The sequence below is a fragment of the Chrysoperla carnea genome, chromosome 3 (genome assembly GCF_905475395.1).
Source record: "Chrysoperla carnea chromosome 3, inChrCarn1.1, whole genome shotgun sequence".
In the NCBI taxonomy this organism is placed as follows: domain Eukaryota; kingdom Metazoa; phylum Arthropoda; class Insecta; order Neuroptera; family Chrysopidae; genus Chrysoperla; species Chrysoperla carnea.
The window spans coordinates 38676013-38700269 of record NC_058339.1 but is presented as its reverse complement, the minus strand read 5'-3'; the positions used below and the strand labels follow the sequence as shown (position 1 = coordinate 38700269).

General features: G+C 28.5%; 2 protein-coding genes across 3 annotated transcripts in view; one reads left to right on the top strand and one right to left on the bottom strand.

Moving 5' to 3' along the window:
• The first annotated feature begins 7857 nt into the window (after window positions 1-7857).
• LOC123296023 (toll-like receptor 13) lies at window positions 7858-15147 on the top strand. The gene is made up of 3 exons (XM_044877485.1): window positions 7858-8048; window positions 10977-12374; window positions 15128-15147. Exons 2-3 carry the CDS (start codon window positions 10988-10990, stop codon window positions 15145-15147), a joined length of 1407 nt encoding a protein of 468 aa, XP_044733420.1. The 5' UTR covers window positions 7858-8048; window positions 10977-10987.
• Window positions 15148-19309: 4162 nt separating this feature from the next.
• LOC123295449 (kinesin heavy chain) overlaps window positions 19310-24257 on the bottom strand; it is a 30948-nt gene continuing 26000 nt past the window's right edge. Inside the window, exons 10-13 of one of the 2 annotated variants that reach the window (XM_044876812.1) lie at window positions 21779-21896; window positions 20786-21125; window positions 20581-20721; window positions 19310-20006 (exon numbers count right to left, since the gene is read on the bottom strand). In XM_044876812.1, the coding sequence (XP_044732747.1) occupies window positions 19996-20006; window positions 20581-20721; window positions 20786-21125; window positions 21779-21896 (610 nt within the window). In that variant the 3' untranslated portion in view covers window positions 19310-19995. Of the gene's footprint in view, window positions 20007-20085; window positions 20235-20580; window positions 20722-20785; window positions 21126-21778; window positions 21897-24257 lie in introns of those variants that run through there. The other variant, XM_044876811.1, reaches the window with a different exon arrangement.

Sequence of the window (24257 nt, the reverse complement as noted above, 5' to 3'; positions counted from 1 at the left end):
TAACTTTTATAGTGAAACAATGCGAGAAAGGTAAACTCTCTCTTCTAGTGTCTTTTCTTTACCGTGCAACGACAAATAATTTATAATAAAATTAAAATAATACCGTTGCACTCATCCTACACAAAAGTAAATAAAAATTGTAATTGATCTAAAAGCGTACTGATACCAATTAAATTGTTTTCGATTTTTAGGATGAATTCAATAATTTTTTGTCGAGAATTCATATGTCGATATTACATTTCATGAAGTGCACAATTTTGTTAAGTGCGCACGATACATATGAATATACACACTTCATCAATACTTAAAATAGAAAAGAGGTCATTATTCCTCATATACATTTATTTTTAATGTGACACTGACAACGTTAAGTTAATTTTTAAAGGTTCTCATTTCTATATGAAGAGTAATATCATGGAGCTGTGGGGTAGAATTGTATGTTTTTTTCATGCCGCCACCTTATCAAATGTTTTCTTTAGCATCTTTATGGGTTGGAGTTTATTTAAAAAAATAATTGATTGGTTAATAATCCTATGATACAACTTGTAGTAAAATTAATTGCCTATACAGGGTATACCAAAATATTCCATGCAATTCTTATGATTTGTCGTGATCCGAAAATGGGATTACCCATCCCCGAAGACTACTCCATGAGCCATTTGGAGTTGTTTAGGAACAACAGGAGACTGGCTCAAGGAAGTCCATCTGCTATGCCGAAGCCGGAAGGTGACAGACAAAATGAGACATTGTCTCCTCCTCCTCTCCACTGTAATAGCTCCTTCAGTAGTCATGATACACTGTCAGGCCCAGACGTTCAGCATGTTTGTAGCCCAGCTAGTGTCCTGTTATAACAACCCTGCTAATGGAGGCCCTTGGAAGCGATATAAGATCTTCGGAGCGCCTACGATTGTACTGAGACCATATTTGTCTTGTAGTACCACGTACGTTCCTCCCTCCATCTAAGATTGATCCTTTTTATTATAATATGTTTATATTTTCTCAAAATTCATGGCAAGCTGAATCGATTGAAAAAGTTTTAGATTCCTATGTAACTTAGATGAAAATAGTAGGTTTCTGATGATAACGAGTGGTAGGGAACATAATTCCAATATTTCCAAAAGTTCATTTTGACTAATTATTTTATACGGTTATGAACAGGCTTATTTAATTTTATTACTCTAGATATTAATTTTTGAGACATTCTGTTAAAGCACTACATTATAATGCTTGTATATGCAATAGTAGCTACACATCAATTCTAATATAGCATAACGTACACGATATATGCAACATTTATCAGGGATAATTTTTTATTAAATTACTTTGTTTGATCGATACAGTTAGAAGCAGTGGAAAAACATATTTTCAGCCTCGAGGATTATCTTATTGTGTCAATTTCAGAGCTTAGTTTATTTTTAGAGCTCTATAACAATGTAGCCAGATGTCAGATAACTTAGTTTTTTTAATGGAAAATATTTTTAGATATATTTGCAATGAAATAACGTTGGGCTTCAGTAATACTCCAAAAACACAAATTTTAGAAAAGGCATGTTCAAATTTCGAATAGAGAGAGCAATAAACATTTCTCGATCTCGACTTTTCGATCTGTAATTTCGCTTTTCATGTAAGGTAAGTTTATATCTACGGCCTAGAATCGCGTGTTTGTAAAGTCGTCGTGTTAGAAAATTTAACAGGTTGATATTTACCAAAATGTTTTTGCTAATGCGTAACATAGAAAATGTCTACTTACAACTAGTCTAGCCTGTCTACATTTTTCTGACCAAAACTAATATACAGGAAATCAAGTCATGTTAAAAATCCGAATATTTTCCGTAGAATTCAATGCACTATTTTTTATAAACTAACATTAGTGGAGATCCTATAGAAAATGGCGTCCAAAGTTGGTTAAAACCAGTTTAATTAGTTTGTAAAAAAAATTGGATTTGTATCAAAAAAAGTTTCGTACAAAAGTTATGTAACTGATTCGATCTAACGATTTAACTTCGGATCAATCTAACCCAGTTCGATATTAAAAATTAAAAAGCACATGACTTTAACATAATTTTATAAAAAACCGATTTTTTGCATATTACCGACGAATAATAAAGCGCGCAATACACGCACATTTCATTTCCAAAGAGATACGGGCGTTTCAAAAAAATGCGATAACCGATCTACATCAATCCGAAATAAATAATTACACAACTTTTATACGAAACCTTTTTTGATACAAATCCTCTTTTTTCAAAGTAAATAAACTGGTTTTCACCAACTTTGGCCGCCATTTTCTATAAGATTCCTTAGTTTTAAAAAAATAGTTCATTGAACTCTTATGAAAATTTCCGATTTTTTATATATATATAGGTTTCCCGTATATTCAGTGCTGGATTTACACTAGGGGCAGTCGGGGCTAGCGCCCAGGGCGGCAAATTTTCTAGGGCGGCAAAATTTGTAAAGTTAGAAAACATTTTCTATACAATATATAAATTACTAATTCTTTTAAATAAACATTGTTTGAAAAAATAAAATTTGATTTTTTTTTTTTCTGGAATTGATAAATATAGTTTTTTTTTGAAGAATTAAAAAAATTTTTTTTTCTCATGTTTATTTAGAACTCTGGACATAAAGCTGAAGATTTGCTAGTTGCTGTATTATCTGTTCTTGAGTTTTTTGATCTTGATCTCTCAGATTGTCAAAGTCAGTCATATGATAACGCGAATAATGTATCAGGGATTTATTCGGGCTTACAGGCAAGAATTCATGAAATTATATCTTGCAGAACATGCTCCTTGTGCTGCTCATTCTATGAATTTAGTTGGAGTTCACGCAGTAGAATGCGCCCCAGAAGCTGCTTCATTCTTTCATACAGTACAAACTTTATACAACTTGTTTACTGCATCGACGCATCGCTGGGAAGTCTTACAGTTTCATACTGAAAAAAGAATTGCGTTAAAATCTTTATCTGCAACCAGATAGTCAGCTCGTTATGAAGCGGTTCTTTTTTCTGCAATTAATTAGTTATTCTAATTCTTAAAAAATAAGATATCAAAACTATTAAAATAAAATTTCAGTCATAGGGCGGCATTTTCTTCAGTGCCCCAGGGCGGCAGAAATTTAAATCCGGCCCTGCGTATATTGGTTACGGAAAATGAATTTTGCGAAAACAGAGAGGCTAGACTAAAAGTATTTATATGAATTTTCATGGAATTAAAAAGAAATTCCCATTGCCATTAATTATGTATAACATATCATATATTTTCGATAATGCTATCATAATTTTATCAAAGAGCACACTTTTTGTCATCCGTTTAGAATACAAATAAATCCGTTTAGAATATAAATACATTTGATAATGTATTTACTTAATTCCTAGCTAATGAAACATCGTAATATATAGGCCGTAACATGATGGCAGGTCAAGGTGCACCATTTTCTCAAGTATGCATCGAAAATATATCAGCTATGACTAGAATGAAGGTGAATTTCCAAGTTTTCACGTGGGTAACACACGAAATAACTTAGATTTTTATTTTTCGAAATAACATCGACTTGGGCCTTGGAATAATTCCTGATTTAGTTTTAGAATACAACTCATTGAGTAAAGAATGAGTTCTCCCTAGCATTGGAAAACGAGTGGAAAGAATGTTGCAAATGAGAAATAAGGACCAACATTTCTAAGGAAATATAGCAATTGTCTGAGTGTTAGAATTATTTTAGAAGTGTTCTGACAATCACAGTACAAAATAATTTCAGATCTGCGAATGGGCGGTATGCTATCTACGTAGTTCACTTGTAAACATTCCACCTTTTTATCGGCACTGAAATTATTTTCAACTACCTTCGGGCTGAAGCGAGGGAAATTGATAAATCAAAATATGTCACTACCGTACGGTCTAATGGTATCATTGTCATAATATAATGACTTGATAAATAAATCTTTGCAAATTAAAGTAAAATTGAATGTCGAGTGTTCTGTGAAAAGATTATTAAAGCAGAAAGCCCACAGGTTCTCCGTTAGTTATCTCTCCCATAGGATTTATGAATCGAAGATTGCATTGTTTACCCGTGAGCGTGCAAATTAGGCAAAATTTTGGAATCCATTTTCTCCTGAACTATAAAAGATAAGGCGTTGAAAATTTTCAGGTAGCTACAACAAGTGGCCTTGTAAAAGATTTTCTTAAAAAACAAAAAAAAATTCTAGAAAATACTTTCGAAAATTTTCGAAAGCAAACAATTGTGTTGGCTTTTAAACTTTAATAATTTATATTAAAAATAATGCTGCAAGCACTGACATTCAACACTTTCTATATAGGGTATTTCAACAATTAACTCAGTCAATTGTTTTTCACTTGTTATTATTCATACCCAAAGTTCAAAAGCTAATGATGATGTCAACATTTGATAGATATTTATATGGGGTCTAATCGCTCACATTATAAGTAAACGTGTGGGGAAAAGCAAAAAACCATAATAATTTGAATGGGTTTTTTTATGAACTTTTGGAATTCAGACATCGTATATCGCATCATTTTACTTTTAATTACAAATTGATTATAATTTGATCGCTTCCTTTATAACCAAGCATATAGCACTCGTCTTATAGGAACTAATTAATAACTTAAAGGTAATAATACAATAAAATCTCTATAATTCGGACTCAATAAAAAGAGGATGTACATATACTCATCAAAACTATTAAATTTACCAAAATTTTACCAAAATACAAACAGCTGCTGAATTTCTGCAAAAAATCATCGATTTTGGAACTGAAATAGTGAAAACTTGTACTTTCTAGTTTAGGAATCTGTTGCCCAAAAATTGTATCACGCCACTTTGTAGTGTGTGTTGAAAGGGTCAGAAATACTACCCCTTTTTATATAAACTTTTAAAACGTTGCAAAAATTTAAAAATTATTTTACAATAAATCTGTTTTTTGTTTATTTTTCTTGAAAATGAACTATAAAGAATTCCGTCCGGTATCTTCTGAAGTAATCTTCGCCCTGAAATTTGTCTCATCTCTTTCCAAGTCTCTGAAGTTTTGTCTTTCCAAGTTATCGCCTCCCAAGAGGGGTGGTTATAACTTACCGCCAAACTTTCAAACCTATTGAAGTTATAGAAAATAATTAAGAGGTTTAACCCTCGTATACTGTACTAAATTGATAAATTTGCTACACAGCTTTATTATACATCCTATGAATAGGCAGGCATATCTTCTATAATAACGTTACGTCATTTGTGGGATATTGATTGATTGAAAGATAATATATTTTAAGCTTTTAAATTTTATAAGTGACTAATTTTTAACAAAATTTTTCAAAAAGGTTTTATATATACCAATACCCCAATAGGTAATATTTCGATTTGCAATTTTTATCGCATGTAAAGATCAGACTAGCAAGTAGATCCAATTAGTACTATCAATCAGTTTTTGGTGGTTTAAAGCATGGAAACACAAAAATAATTAATGAGAATAAAGAATTATACTTATATTTTATTGTATATACAAAGTGATCCAACTCTCTAATTGAAAATTAATATCTAACTCTACAAGCCTATTACAAGTTTTTTAAAAGCTCGCCATTTAGCAAATTCTTGAGCTATTAAAAAAAAATTATTTTATCGTAAAATAGCGTGGGCTGCTAGATTTCAATTGTTGTAAATACTTTATTGACTGATAGTGGTAAAAGTTATTATAAAATATCTTAAAAACACCCCACGCTTTTTTACCTTTAAATGATTTTTTTTCTTACTCTATTTTTATTTTTAACTTATATAGACATTATTTTCTACTTTTTAGTTCAGCAAGTTACAAAAGCGTGTTTTTTTAGTTTTTTAACTATTATTTATTTTTTAATTTTTAGTTCGAAATGTGAAAAGTTTTGCGAACCTAAACCTGCAATTTCCAAAATTTCATAACTGCATCATATCGCTTAAGGACGTCTATTCACCAACTTGTTTTGCTATGTGCGTTCATAGGGAATCAATATGTTTTTAAATAATTTTAATCTAATAGACAAATGCAAATTTTTTTGAAAGGTGGTTAAAGTTTAACTAACTATTAACTAGAAAAAATTTCAAGTATTGTTATGGATATTATTTTTGAGAAATATCGATTATATTACCCATTTAGTCCCATATGTTAAACCTTGCTTTTTTGCCACTTTTTAAACTTAAAATTCAACGAGATTTTGTCGATAAAAAAGTCTCATGAATGTACGTTCTCAAATATCTTGAGGAATCTTGATGAATTTCGTACCAGTCTTTATAGAAATGGTATTCGCTCTCTCTGAAACCGTTGGTATAAACATGTAAGGAATCTAAAATAATTCAAGAAGTAGCCATGTTGTATCAATGATTGATTTCATATAATAAGAGTTATTCATTTGACCACTATGTATATTTGATATAAATATTTTTATTATTGGACAGTTATAATGCATTTAAATCATAAATAAATTAGTTGATATGGGCGCTAATATTTCGAAAAAAATTAACTACCTTTAAATATGTGAAAAAATGAAAAAGAATTATTAATTATTAACAAAGGCAAAGGTGTCCTATAAGAAAAAATCTAATTTATAGTCAAACTATTCGAGATATGTATAACGTCGAAATATTTTGGTTTCTTTATTCAAGTGTTGCAATATTGGCATGCCAATTTCTTTTGATTTGTTCAAATATTTAGAACTATTCAATATTTCTCAAAAAGGATCGTTTTATTGACCTTGTAAGAATAGGTGGGTAAAATCATCCCATTGCATTTTTTATCAAACAGTTCACATAAAATATGAATTGTTCTTTTACATTGCATCAACGATTATTTTGAAAACAAAAATCACTAGTAAAAACATTTAAATCAATACATTCAAGACTCGCCACATGATGGGGAATCATTTTACCTATTGTAATTTTACACACAAAGAAGGGTTCATTTTAACGTAAATAAAGGGAATTATTTTATCCATAACGACATATTTGAATATTGTCATAAAAACTGACCTTATAATTTATTATACACACATAATATTGAATTCTGTTAAAAACCATCTTGGAGCCATTTAGGAAAAATTTAATCTTCATCACTTGGAGTTTTCCCATTTTCTGAGGTTTTTTGCAGACTGATACGTAGGTATATATTAAAATATACATATTTTAAAATGTACATATTTATCGAAGAAGCTAAATTTAATAATACTACTATTATTACTAGTACTATTATTATACCTGTTTTCGGAAAAAATCCGCAATTTTTTTTTCAAATGCTTATTTCTCGAAAACGGTGAGGTTAAGTAAAAAATGTATAGGATCAAAAAATGCTTAGAATGATCCAAAAAATAAAATCCAATATTTTTTAAATGTTTATTAAAGGCAACATGGTGTCCGAGAGTAGATAACTTCTGCCCCGCCGCATGGGCGTCAATCGAAAAAACACAAGCACTCACGTATATGATATTTTTGAGTAAACCCCAGACAAACATTTTCCACCGGTTCCCATAAAAATCTACTGACGAGGAGAGAATTCCTCAGTTACACGATTTTTTTGGTTTCATTTCCTCGATTACAATTGTTTCTGATTTTTAATGATAGGTATATAAAGTCAAATTCTCTGAGGAATTGATCCCATAGCAAAAACATGCAATCACTGCAAAACGCTAGTGCCCATAGCACCTAATCTAATGAACGATATTATTTATATAAAAAAAACAGTTTATTTTCTTTTTTTTCTTGTTAATTTTATTTCAAAGTGTGATAATAAATTACACATCACAACATGCATACACATAAACATTGATAAATATGCTTTTGTTATTTTGTGGAATATAAATTTCAAATTAAATCAACATCCACAAACATTTAAATAACATAAATGTTAAACTTTATTTAAATCTCGTCAAGTTCATATGTTACCATCATCATATCGTATTATCATGGAGTTAATTATTTAAAATATTGTTGCATCTCGAATTTCATTCATTTATTATTCTTCATCAATTAATTACATTTATTTTGTTTTTCGTGAATAATTCTTTTGATTCGGTTTAAATTATGTGAGTATTTTAAAAGTTTTTTTAATTTATTTTTAATTATTTTATTTTTTTAATTTTTAATCATAGTGTTTGTTAAAATTTTTCGGTGATTTTAATTGTTTTTTTTTTGTTCTTGAAAATAATGAAATTTTTTTAAATTATTGTTTGGAAGAAAACTTAATCATTGCAAAATTTAATTACTGTAAAATTTTGTATTTCTTGTCTTGTATATTATCCTAGCAATTTAAATAAAAAATACTTTTAAAGAACAAGATTTTATTGTGCTAAAAAATAAGTCACTCATATTTGACTTTTCTCAAAGATTGATAGGCGCTCCGAATCATCCTTGATATTTTAAATTGAGCGCCTCCAGCTTTTACAAATAGACAAATATGAAAAAATTATTTTTTTACTTTTTAGAACAATAAAAGCTTTTATTGTTCTAAAAAGTAAATTATTTTTTTTCCTTAAAAAGTATTTTTTATACCATGTATATATGAAATATATCATAGTATATAAAGTTAAGTCCCAAGTTTGTAACGCTTAAAAATATTGCTACGACCAAAATTTTGGTTTAGGTAGGTGTTCATAAAATCACTTAGTTTTTCCATTATCGGTTGTCTGTTCGTCTGTCCCTCCGTCTGTCGACACAATAAGTCAAAAACGAAAAATGATATCAAGCTGAATCGCTGATTTTACAACGTGCTCAGGACATAAAGAGTGAGGTCGAGTTCGTAAATGGGCAACATAGGCCAATTGGGTCTTGGTTTCGTAGGACCCATCTTGTAAACCGTTAGAGATAGAACAAAAGTTTAGAATTAAAAAATGTTCCCCATAAAAAAATAAACAACTTTTGTTTGAAACATTTTTTTGTAGTGTTTACCCGTGATAGTGCAAATTAGGCGCAAATTATATAGTATGTATTATATGGGAATATCAGTTATGTATGTGTGACATGTATGTGTAATGTGGCTGTGCAATCAACACAGTCTATATATATTTCAACAATTAACTCAGTCAATTGTTTGTTTTCCCTTATTATTTAAATTTTATTCAAAGCTAAAAAGTGTATGTAAATAAAATATGGTGACAGCGATTTGAAAATCGAATCAGGCGATTCAATCAAATCAAATTCAGCGATTGGAAAATCAATATGCTTTGTCATCCGATTTACATATGCATGCAAAATTTCAGCTCAATCGGAAACCGGGAAGTGGGTTAAACTTTGATTTCAAAATTCCAAGACATACAAGTGAAATTAAATAAAAGCTTTTAAAAGATAGTCAATTTAGTGACCCTATAATATTAACAGTGAGTCCTAACATATGATACATTATGTTAAAGGGAAAGCAGGGCTACTATGGAGGGATTACGGCGAGATACAGTGTAAAGTGATACAGTAAAAAAATTTTCATTAGTCAAATATTTTAGGTGTTTGCTTTTATTAAATCTCTTGTGTCCTTCCATTGCAATTTTACTAAATCTTGCTTGCCGCGTGATCGAAGTCGATACTATATGGCTTTTTTTGTCGATTCTATGTTTTGCAAAAATTTTTTATAAAAATTGAAAATGAATGTAATATACTTTTATTTTATTTAAACTTTCAAAAGGTTTTAATCTAATTTCATTATGCCAAAATTTATTAAATTTACAAACTTTCTAAAATTATGAATTCTATTAGTCTTTGATAAGAAGATTTCAATACGATATTAAAAGGGATATCTAAATCAAACAAAAGTTTAAAAAAACTGGTTGATTTTTGTTTACAATAAACAAATTAGACATAGCCAGAAAACTACAATTGGCATTCAATAAATTGTTAAATTTATATCTAAAACAAGCAAATTAGTTTTTGGGAATAGGGAGTAAAATAGCGCGAGTTTGGGATGGTTTTTGATATAACGTAAGCACCACTCGCACCCAGTAAGTAATATTAAAAATAGAAAATTTCATTTTTGGATTAGAGTTATACAGCTAATTAAAACAGATTTTCTTCGATAAAATACCATTTAATGCCGATTATGCTTTTAATGATTTGAAAATGAGTTTTTAAAATGGTCGACTGTGGTTTTCCAAGAAATGAAATTTCTAATATGCTTATTTTAGATACAAATCTACCAACTAAATGTCGATTGTGGTTTTCCGGGAGAAGAATCTTCTAACTGGCTTATTTAAGATATAAATCTACCAACACAATGTCGATTGTGGTTTTCCGGGAAATGAATCTTCTACCTATTATTTCCCGGAAAACCACCAACGAGATTCAGTTGATGGATTCGTATCTAAAATAAGCAAATTAGAAAATTCATTTCTCGAAAAAACACAATCGATCATTTTAAAAACTCTTTTTCCGATCATTAAAAGCATAATTGACATTAAATATTAATTACCAAAATTACTGTATGTCCTAGGGTGCGGTGCGAATGGTGCCTACATGATACCAAAAACTCCCGCTATTTTGCATCCTATTAACAATATTCAACCTGCTTATTTTAGATTTAAATTTTAGCAATTGAATGCCGATTGTAGGAGTTCCTGCAAAAATATCCAATTTATTTATTGTGACCTTCCGGCCGCCATTTCAAACTTTCGAAATTTTTTCTATTTGATCCCCGAAATTTTATCTGTTGAGCACGTTTCGTTTTGGAATTATCGTGCTCACAGACAGGCGGGCAAACGGACAACCGAAAATGTTCTAATTAGGTGATTTTATGAGCACCTATACCAAAATTTTGTCCGTATCATCAATATTTCTATGCGTTACGAACTTGGAACTAAAATTAGTATACTTACCTTGATATATATTTCATATTTACAGGGTATCTCTAAATTAACAGTTCTTTTTAAATACACTTTTTGTAAGATTATATCCTAAAGTTTTTAAAGTTACTAACAAAAGTTTTATATTTATTTCTGATAAAAGTTTAAAACAATTTGTATTATTTTCAGAAATAACAAAAATGTTATGGATATATATATTTGGTTTGTTACTCGGCTTACATGCAGTGTCTTCGTACAAAGATTGCCGTGATTTAGATTTTGAAGATACAAACACCGCAACGGAATACAATTCGGTTGGTGAATTTATCCGAACTTCAGATGGAAAAGCATGTAAACTACGATTCGGTAGCCAGACAGTGTTAACAACAGGTTTACTAAGCACAGATCCACGAGCATACTACATTCGAAAAATCGACTTACAAAACAATCAAATTACGGAAGTACAAAGTGATCCATTTATTAAAAGTGGTGTTTGTTTAGTTGTATTAGACTTAAGTCACAATGTTATTTCTATTATTAGAGATGGCGCATTTACTGCATTAAAGTACTTACAAAAATTAGATTTAAGTAATAATCGCTTATCTGAATTAAATAATAATGCTTTTGCATCAACCAATCAAATTGATGTTATTAATTTAGAAAGTAACGAACTTAAAACATTTGAAAATGTAACGAACTTACAAAATATTACTGTTTTAAAATTGGCAAATAATCGACTAGAATTACATCCTGGTATGTTTAAGAATTTTTCAAAATTATTAGACTTAGATTTATCCGGGAATAATATTTCATACATTCCACTTGGTTTATTTGATGGAATTCCAAAACTAGAATACTTAAATTTAGGTAATAATAAATTAGATTCTTTTGCAACAGGATCATTTTCAGGAATACCAAATTTAAAATTCTTAAATTTATCCTCCAATTTCTTACCATCTATTGAATTAACAAATGAGAAAGTATTTTTACCAATTTCGAATATCCATACGTTTATATTAGATGGTAATATCAAATTAACCGATTTAAATGCAACGCTCTTAAATAATATTTTTCGAAAATTATTATATCTCGGAGTTGGAAAAATTCCATGGACCTGTGAAGGTTTATTAAAATTCTTAAAAGATTGTCAAAATCATTATATTGATATTACAAAACATACGGAACGTATTTTAACCGGAAACAATATTCATGGAGTTTCATGTACTGAAGACGATAAGAATTTAACTCAAAGTTCAGTACAAACCATTGTACCGACGTCTCAGTCTCTTCCTACTGTAACTAATCCTCCATCTAAGGAATATTTAACGGATCATAATAGCTTGGAAAAACTTGTTAGTGAGATGGTTTCAAAAGCGGTATCAAACCAAAGTAGTGCTCACACTGTAAATGCATTTACTGTCGTCAGTTCGATATTATTTTTATTAATTATTATTTCCTTAATTATATTTATTGTATTCAGAGATCGAATTGTTCGTTGGAAACGAACTATGTATAATAATGATGCTCGAGTATTTTCTAATTATAAAAATGAACGTGTAAACCCTGCTTTAGACCATGATAATGAAAGTAATTTTATTTTAGTTTCAGATAGAAGTTAAATTAAATTTTTTTTTATACATACATATATTTTGTTATTAATTATTTTTATAAATAAAAATTTTTAAAGAAATACACCAAAATCTTTCTTTTTTTCTTTAATAATTTTTTAAGTTTTGTAGCGAAAGTGTTTTGAGAAACAGAATGGCAACATAAAAAAAAAACTGTGAGCAACAAAACTCCATCACTTAGGTCATTTTTTTCCCATCATTGAACGTTTCGATTTATTAGGTCTTTTCATGTTTTTAACCACATGAAATATTTCAATGTCGGGGAGACACTACCAAGACACTTCCTTAACTCATGTTTCAGACAAATTACAACCCTCTAACTCAATTTTGTAGGACTGTAAAGGTAGGTATACCTAAATTCTAAAAAGTGCGGAAAAATATTGTCATTCAGCTATTTACTTTTGACATCGAATATACAGGGTGTCCACAAATTGAAAAAGTTCGATAGGAATGTTTATGGTCGTAAGTTCGATAGGAATGTTAATCAGAACAATGACATGTATGGAACACGAAGGTGGATACATTAAGGCAAAAACTAACTGAAGATAACTTTTTAGGAATGAATTCTTAACGAAGCAAATCCTACTTATAAAACACGTTATCTGTTATCAAAATTAACCAGTCATCATACTTAAAATGTTTATTTGCTAATTTGAAACATTTTTAACAAAATAATACAAACATTTATTTTGAATACATTACGTTACAATTATTATTATTGTTGACGTAAGTAAAAACGGTTATCTTTAATTCATTTTTGCCTCAACTTAATCCACCTTCGTGTTCCATACATGTACATCGGGAGTGATTTCGTTTCATCGAGAGTGAATTCACCACGTTTAGGAGCTAAGGTGTCACAGACAGACATACAGATATGTTAAACTTATAACACCCCCCTTGGTCAGGGATTAAAACCAATTACCAAAAAACTTTCTCTATTATTTACGAATGAGAATAATAATGAATGATTTTAAATGGTTAAGCAAATGATGAAACCTTCCAATTTTAAATACAGTACATAAATACACATTAATTCCCATTTTGTAATGGTAAATTTTAGAGAGAAACGATTGATTATTTATTTTAAGTGCATTTAACCTACCCAGTAAAATGGATTTCAGTAAATAATGGACCAAATTTGCAATCATGCATTTTTAATCTCTCTGTAAATAGTATTCCTAATGGAGTATAAACACTCATTGGTAAGTATAAATAAAATATCAGCCAATGTCAGAATTCACATTACTCATAAATCAATTATTAATATTTGACCTTTTTATCAATTACTTATATGTAGTTATTGTTATACTTATAGTTTTTTTTTTTAATTTATTACTCGAACAGTCTCATAGCAAACTCCCACATCACATTCATGTGTAATGTAGATCAATGAATCATTTTATAAACAGTTCGAGTTCTCTGCACTTAACAAGTCGAAATTTTATTACTATTTCTTCTCTTTGTCAAAAATTTATCCTAGAGAAGGAGTAAATTTTCTTATTCTTTTAACCTTCGTCCTAAAATGGTATAAAGGACCCCGCACGATTAGATAGGAAAATGGCTTTCTGTGAAACTTTTTCTAACCGCCTCCAACATGTTCTTGGGATCGTTCTGATCAAAAGCTCTCGCAGCTACAAAATTGTTTTATGTTGTGTTGCTTTGTTAGTTGTACGATGTATTTTTATTTAGCCCTTGTGAAAATATTTTAGACAAAGGACTTAAAAAGTCTTTCTAATTCTGAAAAACTCTTCTTTTTTATTAGTAAGAAAAAAAAAATTTCTGAGCAATATTTTCACAAGGGAGACGGTAGTCATATACTATAATTATAATATATGTGAAGCTTTGATCACCCCGTTTTGGGGACGATTTGAAAAAGTTTTCACAGAAATCCAATAACCTATCTAATCTTGCGGTTTCCTTTTTCAATCTATTGTGAAGGCAAAAGGCTAAAAAATGCAGTTGTGTGTGTATTTAGTGTATGTACGCCACTACGTCAAGGTATTATGACTGTTGCTACAGTTATACAATAGCATTAATATGGGCATGGTTTTATGTACTCGACTATATAATAACCAAACTACCTTAATTTATACCCCCAATAGCCAAACTACTCTCAATGTACTATACCGAACCACAAAAGTTCAAAAAGTAAGTGAATTATGTTTTCTTTCTCCATTATCAAACAAACATTTAATCAAATTTGTTTTCTATTTTTGTTATTTTGTAAAATATCGAATTCGATAACATTGATAAAAATAAAGCAAATAAGTAGTTTAAAAAGCAATTATTGTATATTTATAGTATTGATTTTGTATCAAAATTATATCACTATTTAAAAATGATGTCATCAGTCATGACAATACTAAGTATATTATGTAAATTTCCACTTTGATTTTTGATTGAAAATGTTGTTCCACCGAAGTAAGAACTTCCAAAACATAATCATAAATAACTTAGTTTATGATTATGTAAACCATTTTGGTTTTTGATATAATATGTAATTCCCCCAAATCATACGAACTTTTGGAACATAAACAGATATACAATCGCGGTGGATCTAGAACAAAATTTTGAAATGGGCCACTAAATTTTTTTGTAAAAGAAAATATTAAAACATATAATATTAAATTCAAAATTTAAGAAACCTCCGTTATAATAGAAAAGCCTTTAAATATTAAAATTCGCAAAAACATAATATTTTGATTTATAAAGGGCCTAGAGGTGCTGCATAATTGATAGTCCCAACAGGCACTTCCTAGTACAGTACGGGTAAAGTTCATTCAGTCCCTTAAAATCTCTAGAATTACTTTATATTTTAGTCCCTTACTGATCTAATTCTTGTATTATACCCTTTTACTTTATTCAATTTAAAACTGACCAAACATTGTTAGAAAATATATTTAAATTTGACCTAAATAAGAAAAACCCAAACTAAATTTGACATTAAAACATTTTAACATCAGGTCAATGGACTAGATAATTTTGTCGCAAAAAATAGTCTGACAATAATATTACGTTTCAATTATTTTTGTATACTATAATTACTATCTTTTTAATTATTTTTTTAGTATCGTCTTACTATCAAATATTTTCAATACAGTTCTGACCCGTTTGAAGATCAAATGTGACGACTTTCGTGTGATTTGAATATCATTTTTATTAACTGACTTTTCATTCGTGAGCAAAAATTTTTAATGAATAATCAACTATAAAACACTGATTATTCAAAAACTAAAAATGGAAAATTATATTGCTGAGAAATTTTTTGGCATTTTCCAACTTGATATAATGAAAAAATTAATTTATTTGCTTTAGATTTCATTTCAAAACTTTTTCATTTTTTTGGGAACTTTCTAATTGATATAACTCTTCTTATTTCTAGAAATTTATTCAGGGGTTTTTCAATCTTTTTATCTCGATGCACGAATATAGTTTTGCGATATCGTAATTTTTTTGACAAGATGAATTTTGATAACCTTCTTCTTAAAATTTCTTCGGAATTTTTTATCTATATGGGTGAATAGTATTTTCTGAAGTTTGTCTGACCAAATGGGAATTTTATTATTTTCGATAACGGATGCAAAAAAACACACCAAATTTAATTATTATAGTATTTATTTAAGAATAGCTACACCAGCTTAAATAAATAAATTACAATATTATCTACCTAAAAATACCAAAATGAAAATTTTTATTTTTATTAATTTTTTTAAAATTATTTTTAAATAACGTATAAATTAATGATTTTATTTTTTTGATTACTTACAAATTATAAAAAAAGTTGTATTACTTTTAATACTTTAGTTGTTTCTTTTTTTTTTTTTGTTTCTTGTATCTGTTGTATTAATAAGCTGTAGTAATTTTAATAATAATAATAATGATAAAAATAATTAATAATAATGAATGCCTTTGCTGATTAATTAATTAATTAGAGAAGTTTTTTTGTTTGTGTGCACAATTATTAAATACGTGCTCTAATTACTAAATGTGCACAAATATATATACTTTTATTATTATATATTTTTTTAAGGGAAGGAAAGTGAAGACGAGAGGAAACGGCAGAAAAGAACAACTAAACATTACTTGTTTGAATCGTTTAACATTTACTCTTTTTACTTTTTTTCTGTACAATTTTAAATTTTGAGTTGATATTTCGTTTATTAAAAGGATAACATTATAGTCCTTCGAATCAGATTTAATGTGTCATTTACATTAAGGTCTGATAATATTTTCGAGACATATATTGAGGTAGGAATAATTTAATGAAAATTAAGCAGATAAAATTTGATCTAATCAAATGCTTGCTCGGAATATGTTTTTATCCAATTCAATGAAATTGCTCAAATTATATCATTATTAAAATGGATCCATCATCTTTCATGAGAATTTGAAATACACAAATAAATTACACTTTATACAACAATTTAAATGCGAAGAGTAAATGTTAAAGTTTTCTTTTTTTTCAAAAAAAAATTTGTTTAACTAATTTTCTTTCTTACAATTTTGATTATACATTTTAAAATACCATTTAAAAATAGAATATTTTTTTTTATTTTACGTCCAAATAGAAATTTTATCCATTATCCTACAGTGTTTTTCCAAAATATATTGAATTTTGTATAGCAGAGTACACATTGAGAAAAATTATTTAATTGTTCTAACTAAACGCGAAAAAAATTCTAACTTATATTTCGGCTAGTACCAATTCTGTGCAATCATCAATTTATTTACAATTTTTGTTATTAGTGAACGAGATGCTTGTAAAATTCTTGTACACCTTTAAATACCAATGTGATCCATTGTTTTGAAACTTTTTTTTTTTGCTACTTCTTATGTTGACAGTAAAAATTCAATTATACACTTTCAATTAGGCAGCATTATTTTTTAATGGGTGTTTTCCCCCAATAATATTTTTCAAATTAATATCACTTTTTCCAGCAACGGCTAATTTGACAATTGGTTAGTGCTCAGTATAATTTGAAAAGATTTACGCCAGAAAAACGCTCGCAAATTGTGCAAATGTGGTTTAGTACACGAAACTTATTTTAATATCTAAATATGATTTCAGATACTTCCCGCCGCTGACTGACTTTGAATAAAGCGCAATCTGAAAGTTCAATTTTCGAATCGATTCATCGGCCATTATTAGACATCATGGCATCCACATAAGTTCCTTTTTGATAATAACATGAGCTAGTGGAATCATTGGTCTATTTTTCTTAAAAAAATTGTTATCTTTACAAAACTTTTTCCGTTTCTCAATTCAATGACATACAAGATGTCGAATCATGTTACACAAAGCGGTGCCAATCAATTTATTGAAAGATATACGCAATAGCCGCATAGGTAGCAGTGGGTGAAATCGTGTGACTTAACACCGTTGCAGCGTTATTGCCGATCAAAATCTCCAAAGTTTGAAAATGTGTTCGAAAATTAGACCTCGAATTTTTTCTTACTTATGTTTATGTATTTTATATTTTTATTTCATTTTAAATTTCTGTACCTCTAAAAAAACACCCGTTATAAGTAATAATTTTATTAAGAGCGCACAAAATTAATGCTTTTATTTTGAGACATACAATTTAACAATTGTGCAAAGTAATATAACATGTCGATGTAATCGAAAATATGAAGAACTCAATACCAAAAAAAAAAAATTTTTAAATAAACAACTTATAAACAATTTAATTTTACACAAACACACGATAATTCATAGCTTTATATTTTGCTGGGAACTACCAACTATGAATTAACAAGAAAAACCTTTTTTTTTTTCAAAATACATCACAACATTTTTCATATATTATAATACAAATATTTATTATTTATTTTTGTGATTTAAAATACAATTAGCAAAATAAGTTAATTAGGTTCGTATAAAAATAAAGTATAAACAATTTCATGTTGAAATGAAAAATTAATTAAAAAATTTTTAAAAATTTATTTTCAATGATAATAAAACAAATAAACACACACCTAAGCTCATTAAAAATTTGAATTAAGATTTCAAATATTAAGTTCTATTATTATAAATCTATAAGACAATTGAAGTTGGGGGGCATTTATCGTGGACACTTAATAAAAGTACTTTTAAGCGTTCATGTAAACAGGGGAATGTTTATAAGTGCTTACTAGTGCGCTAAACGTCCAAGATAAATCCACCAGGGCATCATAAATATACAGTAAGCATCGGCATCCAATATGATTGAAAAATTTGGGAATAAATGCATTTACAACGTAAATGGGAGTAAAAATGATGCTCCTATATTAGATAATATTATGGTTAAGTACATAAAATAAGGCTAAAACATACAGTCTTAGCCTCTTTCTATCTTAAGGCATATTACATTTTAAAATCTGTGTTCATGATAGTAGATATGACCTTGAGCTTTCGAACAGATAGTAGCTCTAGCACATAATTAGATAAACTTGAATGAAATTAGATGGCAGTGTACCTGATTTATCTTCAACTCTATAGCTAATTGCTTTTCTAGTTGCAATCTATTCAACGTAACCAAAAAATAAGATTAAGAGTGACTGATATTTGTTTTTACGTCACATTTCCAACAAAGAAATTAAACATTACAATTATTTCTGTAAAATAAATTTTCAGTTGGATATTCATTAATTTAAAAGAAAGATATTTTGGTCCTTTGATTCGGATTAAGTTTATAAATATGTATAAAATAATTAACTGAACTAGTAAACACAGAATTTTACCAATGATTATTACTCCCATCAAGCCGATTAAAAAAATAATATTTGGACTTAATGCTAACTTAAATGATACATTTTAGAATTTTTGCTTAAATTTTTAGCTTACTGAATATTTATTATTTGTAAATATATTTTTATAATATATTAATATATCTCCTTATATTTAATATACATTTAAAAAGCTGCAATTTTTGTAAATCGATTTTAAAATCCTTTTTTTGGCAAGATTATTACACTAAAATACTACAATTGTGGACACATGAGGGGGTAAAATAAAATATTAAGAAAAAAATCCCTAAAAAATAATTGCACAAAATATGGTACGCTCAAAAAAATTGATTCGTCTAAGTTCGGTTTATTTTAAATGCGCTGTGTGGGGAAGCTGATTAAAACATTTGAAAAAAGGATTCTACGTGTTGATAAAACGTTATAATCGAATTCAGATAAAACTTTGAAACACTTAGGTAATCCTAAGTGAAGCTATCTGAACCTTATATTACACGTAGTTTTGAAAAATAGTCTATGGAAGAAGCGATTTTTTTTAAACTACATAAATTTTTTCATAAACTTTTTTGGGGAAAATTTTTTTTTACGAAGAACGAACATAAATAAGCCACAAGAAGCATTTAAGTAAATTTTTTTTTTTTTTTGTGTTTTTGAAATTTAATTATTTTTTATTAATTATGACGACTTCTTTAAGCAACTTTGATTTTTGTTTTATGAAGAATTGAATTTGTAAATTTTTTTTTGTATATTGAAACCAGTTTTATTATTAAGCACCATACTACTACACGATAGGTAGAGGAAACATGAATTGCACCCATCATTCAATCTAAAATTGTTTTATTTATTTAAGCATTAATTCAGCTTTCATCTGAAATATAAAAATGTTTATGAAGAAAGAGATTGTTTTGCATGATATTCAGGAAAAAGTGGACCGCATCAAAATAATTATTTCGTTGAACACAGAACGGCTTCGCAGTATACTGAATAAATGTCATATCTTACAGTGGTCTCATTGTATAGCGGAACGTACCCTAAGTTCGTACATTTTTACATCTTTATCATATTTATCGAAAGTCATTAATTTAGGTTGATGTTTCTAAAACATAACACAAAAATAGGGAATCAAATTGGCGACAAACAATGATTTAGGATTTTAAATAATTTAAAATAAAGCTAGGCGCCGATAATTATCCAAGCGATCGCGTAGTTCACAAGTGGGTAGTTCAATATAATGCAATGTTCTACTTGATGTGAAGTAATTTGGTATAAAATTTTGTTTTTAAATCTTTAAATTTTATCTATGGTTGGGCTTTAATGCGGAGACCTATTTCTATTTTCATTAGTATTATTCAGATAAAGATAGATTGTATAGGTATATATTAACTATTTTTCAAATTTTGATACGGAACACCATAAAATTTAATATAAAACATTTCACTTACCTCGATTTCCTCCGATTATTATACTTTTACGTTTGTTGGCATCGTTATCAGAAATAATTCGTGGACTGATAACATTACCTTGTGTTCCTCGTAAATTCACCATGGTGTTGGTATGATGTTGTCCAGCACGAATTGGTTTTGCTGTTCACAAACATAAAACATTAAAATATTGATCGTTATATACAAAATAATTAAAGTTACATACCGATTTGAGCACTTGGACCACGTCGTGCAAGATTCTTTTGTCGTACAGCCTCTTTGATACGATCAACTTCATATTGATAACGTTTACGATCTTTCATTGCACCCTCTTTAGCATCACGTAATGCGGATTCTAATGCTTTTACACGTTCCATTGTTGCACGTAAACGTTTCTCTAATTTTGGTAATTCACAACGTAAATCAGCATTATCTCTCACTAATTGTTTATGTACTTTTGTTAATTGATCTAAATTGTTTTCTAAGAATGATATTTTTTGTTTTTGAGCTAAAGAACCACCATCATCTTCGTTATCTTCAGTTGTGACGGAACGTTTAATACGAGCCTATAAATAATTTTAAATAAAATTTAGTAAGCCTCATGATAACCAAGCACTTTCATTTTTACATCACTTGATAACTTTTGTACCAAATATGGGACATTCATTTTTAATTTTAAATGAAAAATCACAACCTATGATATTTTATATACCATGTACGGGAATTTCAAAAACTATTAGGTTACCTTTATTTTTAAATTTTCAAATTATCGGGTATCGGGTATATCATGAGTTTAAATTCAAAAGGCAAAATATTTTCAATACTAAAAGTACCGGTAACTCGTTAAGATATTTAACTCCGAAAAATTCAATTTATTGTTGGATAGTTTTAAAGATTTTTTGAAGCTTCTTAATTTTTTCTGGATATTCCATGAATTTGATAAAAGAAAAAGATTCAAAAGGCATATTAAGATCGCCTAAATGTCAACGTGATTCATATTGTTTCCTCTCTGATATTCGTTAGTTGCTTCGTCGTGAATTTGTTTCGAAAGAATAACCGTCCAATAAAGAATAATATTTTGCCCTATTGAATTGTTTGTATCTGAAAATTCGCCAAGAACTAGAAATTGTAATCGATTCAAGGCTAACTAAAGCTACAAATACAACCTTTCTGATCCTAGAACTTCTTAAATCTATGTATATTTAATAACTAAACTTACTTGTAAATCTTGTACAAATAATTTTCGAAGATTGTGTAATGTCTGCAATTCCTTAGCAACAGTATCTTCCAATCCCTTCAAATCCTTACGCGCTTGCTCACGACGTTCGTTTGTCATACTGCGCATACACAATAAATAACAATAACGTAATTTCATTTATTCACATTTGTTTTAAATAACACTGATTACGAATTACTTTTAACGATTTATTTGTATCCGCCGACTCACTTCACATTTGTATCTGTTTCGTTTTTGTATGCGTGTGTAGAGATGTGAAAACCACAACCCGAAATTTTTTAAGACCGAATTTTGTTTAAATTCCATATTTTTTTGTTGGATTTTATTTTATCAAGAAGGATAATAATTATAAAATTTGGACCAAACTAAAAGTGGAGGTGAAGTGAGCAACAAAATAAAATAATTCGTTACAAATAATTGTTTTTTAGTTTCCAATAAAAATAACATTTTTATTTATTTTTTTTTTTCAAATATTTCTTTGTTTTTTTACGAAGCTGAAAATTTAGAATTTATTAGTTTTTGAATACATAATTTTTGTACGACTTCGAAAAAATTCAAGCGATTTTTACATGTATTTTAACCCAAAAATTTCCTATTTTACAACGTTGTTTGAAAACATGGCTGGGAATATAAAATACCGCTTTTTTACATCTAATTATCCAACCCTCTTCACAAGGCATTGTAAAAATCACTTAAATTATCAAAAATTGTTATCAATCCAAACTAAAGTGCGAAATGCCTTGTATTTAAAGAAAAAGCATCGTAGAGGAACTAAATAAAGAAGAGGCACGTATTCAGAGTGAGAAGGATGGGGTTTACTTCTTCAAACAAAAAAATATATCTATGTGGCTCCTCACATATCATAAAAACAAAATTCTGGATACGTGTCTGAATTTTAAACTAACACACAGAAATAAAATTTATTTTCAATAATAAAAATGTTATTTTTAATTGAATTTGCAAATAAAATTAAAAAAAAAAAATAATAACTTAATAAAATAAAAAATGTCTCGCATGATCATGCAAACGAAGGATTTGTGATGGGTTCTGTGAAGGAATGGTTGTTGTAAGCGAAAAATATGCCTAACAGTTAAAACTACATTAACAAGTATTTAATCTAAGGCTAATTTTTTACGTTCAACAAATTTTATATAGCCTAAGAAAAACATGAACAATTAGTTTTTTTTTTTTTAATAGGCAGTACATGTTCTTACAATATTCAAGAATATGTTAACCATTTAGGGCATTTTTCCTAATTTACATTGCATTAGGCAACATACATTACACCAAATCAATATTCGGCGCTATTAGAGTTTTATATTAATATTCGTATATCGTGGATATATTTGTAGGACTCATTCTCAAAAAATTGAGCGAAGTTCGAACGGTCGATTCTGTTACTTAAACGAGATTCTTTAAATTTTTGGCTTTTTCATTCAACTTGAATTTTAACCCAATTACCCTAGAGAAGATTTAATTTGACATTCTTATTGTTCGAAAAATTTCTCTAAATATTCTACTAATATTTTGTATCAAGATACAATAAATGTACAATTAACCATAATATCACTATATTACTCAGTTTTAGTCTCCATCTCTCTCTTTCCTCACAAATCGACATAACAATTCAAGTCAAACAATGTTGTATAAAGAATTCGATGTTTAAGTAAAAATCAACCAAATTATGGTGCATTGTGGGAGTAATATAAGTGAATATTAAATAGAACCGATATCACGTTGTTGAACGAGTCCTAAAATTACAAATTGTACAAATATTTACAAATATGAAATTTATTAATTGGGGGAGACTTGTACAAATAAATTTACCCACGACATTAAGTCAAGTGTTTGTACCAAGCTTTGCCCTTAATTGACTATGTCTAAAATGTGTGCAAGCTATCAACTATTCCGTATTGAGTAATTTGTTTCCTTCGAAATGTATTTTGAGAACGACATTTTATGTCCTGTACGCATGGTGTTTATCATAAATACGGGCTTCCGAGTACAATTCGTTTAAGGAAATCTAAAAAATCTAAGCAATATCGCCCAAAACGCAAGATGATGCTTATTACTTTGCCACATAGAAAGGGCAGGCGGTCAAACAAAGTGAAATCGTCTACTTAGAATTTTATTGCGTTCGATTTTTTGAACTGTTGCGAAGAATAGAAAAAGCTGAATAATTTGTTGCTCTACTTTGACAGAAAGATTTTACTACTATCTTAGCTAAGCACCCTTGTACTTTACGTCGTGGGTTTTTGAAAATATTTATTTTATATCTTGTTGGAAAATTTAAATAAAAGTTATTGTGCAATTGGTTGTGCCCTTTTAAAAGAAAATGATATGAAAGGCAATATTTCTAGCTTCTATGTTAAAATATTATCGCGTAATTTACAATTATTATTATATTATTAAAATATATTATTATTTTTTTATTAAATATATATTATATACTTTTCATAAA